The 1,266-nt window shown below is 35.5% G+C and overlaps 1 protein-coding gene across 2 annotated transcripts; it reads right to left on the bottom strand.

Annotated features, from left to right (window-relative positions):
* Positions 1-274: 274 nt before the first annotated feature.
* LOC108375099 (uncharacterized) lies at positions 275-947 on the bottom strand. Of its 2 annotated transcripts, none has more exons than XM_017631218.1 (3): positions 710-947; positions 483-640; positions 275-423 (listed from the first exon to the last, which is right to left on the bottom strand). In XM_017631218.1, exons 1-3 carry the CDS (start codon positions 866-868, stop codon positions 393-395), a joined length of 348 nt encoding a protein of 115 aa, XP_017486707.1. In that variant the 5' UTR covers positions 869-947; the 3' UTR covers positions 275-392. The 2 variants fall into 2 exon arrangements, with proteins under 2 accessions (XP_017486707.1, XP_017486773.1); XM_017631284.1 differs by having other exon boundaries at positions 492-640.
* Positions 948-1,266: the final 319 nt, after the last annotated feature.

Genomic DNA, 1,266 nt, shown 5'->3' with positions numbered 1-1,266 from the left:
ATATAAACATTGTTTCGCCGTTGTCACTTACTCAGGGCCTGTGCCAATTGATAGAAAAGTTCTCTGGATAGTAAATTTTTGACAGCTATGAGGTGAATAAAAATGTTTGATACGGCAGGCTAGTGAAAAATTTTACAGCAAGCATTATCAAGAAGAAGAACGAACAACGCACGTATACACATAAATTAAAGAAAACAAAAGCGAGTGGAAATAAAAGAACATGGTCCCGCCGGCAAAAAAAATATAGAAAAGCTATATAACTTGTAAGATTTAATTTCAGATTTACATATGAAAAGGCGTTATGTATTTGTTTAATTAAAAATACTATTTTACAGGGAGCAGTTCAGAACGCAGAATCCTTCTGGAAAAGCGCATTGACAAGGATGTTTGGTTCAGTTCAAAGAACGCCAACAGCAACGAAGGCTGGAAGTGAGTAAGAATATAAATAATTTGAAGACTTTATTAAGCAAGTGACTTCGTACTCCACTGACCATCCGTGGCGCTTTTTGGGAATGTGAGTTACAATTTTTCGAAACGAAGCAGAGGACAACCTAAGATACATTTTTGTAGTCTTGTTATCGCCGTTCATAATGCTGCTTAGTATTTTGGAATAAACGTCTTGTTGCATGTACATAATACCCTAAAACGACATATGTTTTTATTGGAAACAATTGTACACGGTTTTAAACATTTTTGTGAACACACTTACCAGACGGTTTTGACGTGTTTTTATTTCTAATATTACTGCTAAAAGGTCTAATAAATGCATGGATTTCAGTTCCAGAAGAATTGAAATCATCAAAGGCAAATATTTTCTATATAATTGCTGCATTTTATAAATTGCAAACTCGATAGTCTTCTTGTGCATCAAAGCAACTGTCAAAAATTTCCAGCAGTAAAAAGTTACGAATTGGCACAGCAGAAATGTAAAATTTTCTCACCATAGTAAAAAGTTTTTCCACCATAGAACTTTTCTATCAATTGGCACAGGCCCTCAGTAGGTCATAACAATAAAACTGACAATTGTCATACGACAGCTTAAAATAAATTCGCGGCATAGTATTAGGCGCAGTAGTAAAGGCAATAGTCAGCCGCTGAGTTTTGTCAGTGGTGTGGGAATAGGGCGGTAAGTTGAGAACAGGTATTTCTCAAATCTCCAACGTTGTTTCTCAACAGTACCTCAAGTGGAGGATCATAGCGTTCTCAACAAAAAGAGCATTTTTCTTTGTATGAAAAAAGGACTGTTTCTCAAGTTGAGAAAATGCT

The sequence above is a fragment of the Rhagoletis zephyria genome, unplaced genomic scaffold, assembly GCF_001687245.7.
Source record: "Rhagoletis zephyria isolate East Lansing unplaced genomic scaffold, Rhagoletis_zephyria_1.1 Rzeph_scaffold_00005, whole genome shotgun sequence".
NCBI lineage: Eukaryota > Metazoa > Arthropoda > Insecta > Diptera > Tephritidae > Rhagoletis > Rhagoletis zephyria.
This window is presented reverse-complemented; position numbering and strand designations above follow the sequence as displayed.

Excerpts from the sequence above, each read along its gene's own strand:
- LOC108375099 (XM_017631218.1), bottom strand. The coding sequence starts at position 868 with ATGCACAAGAAGACTATCGAGTTTGCAATTTATAAAATGCAGCAATTA. Across the intron at positions 641-709 it reads AAACACGTCAAAACCGTCTG|GGTATTATGTACATGCAACA; the intron begins GTAAGTGTGTTC and ends ATGTCGTTTTAG. Across the intron at positions 424-482 it reads CGCCACGGATGGTCAGTGGA|CCTTCGTTGCTGTTGGCGTT; the intron begins GTACGAAGTCAC and ends ACTCACTTCCAG.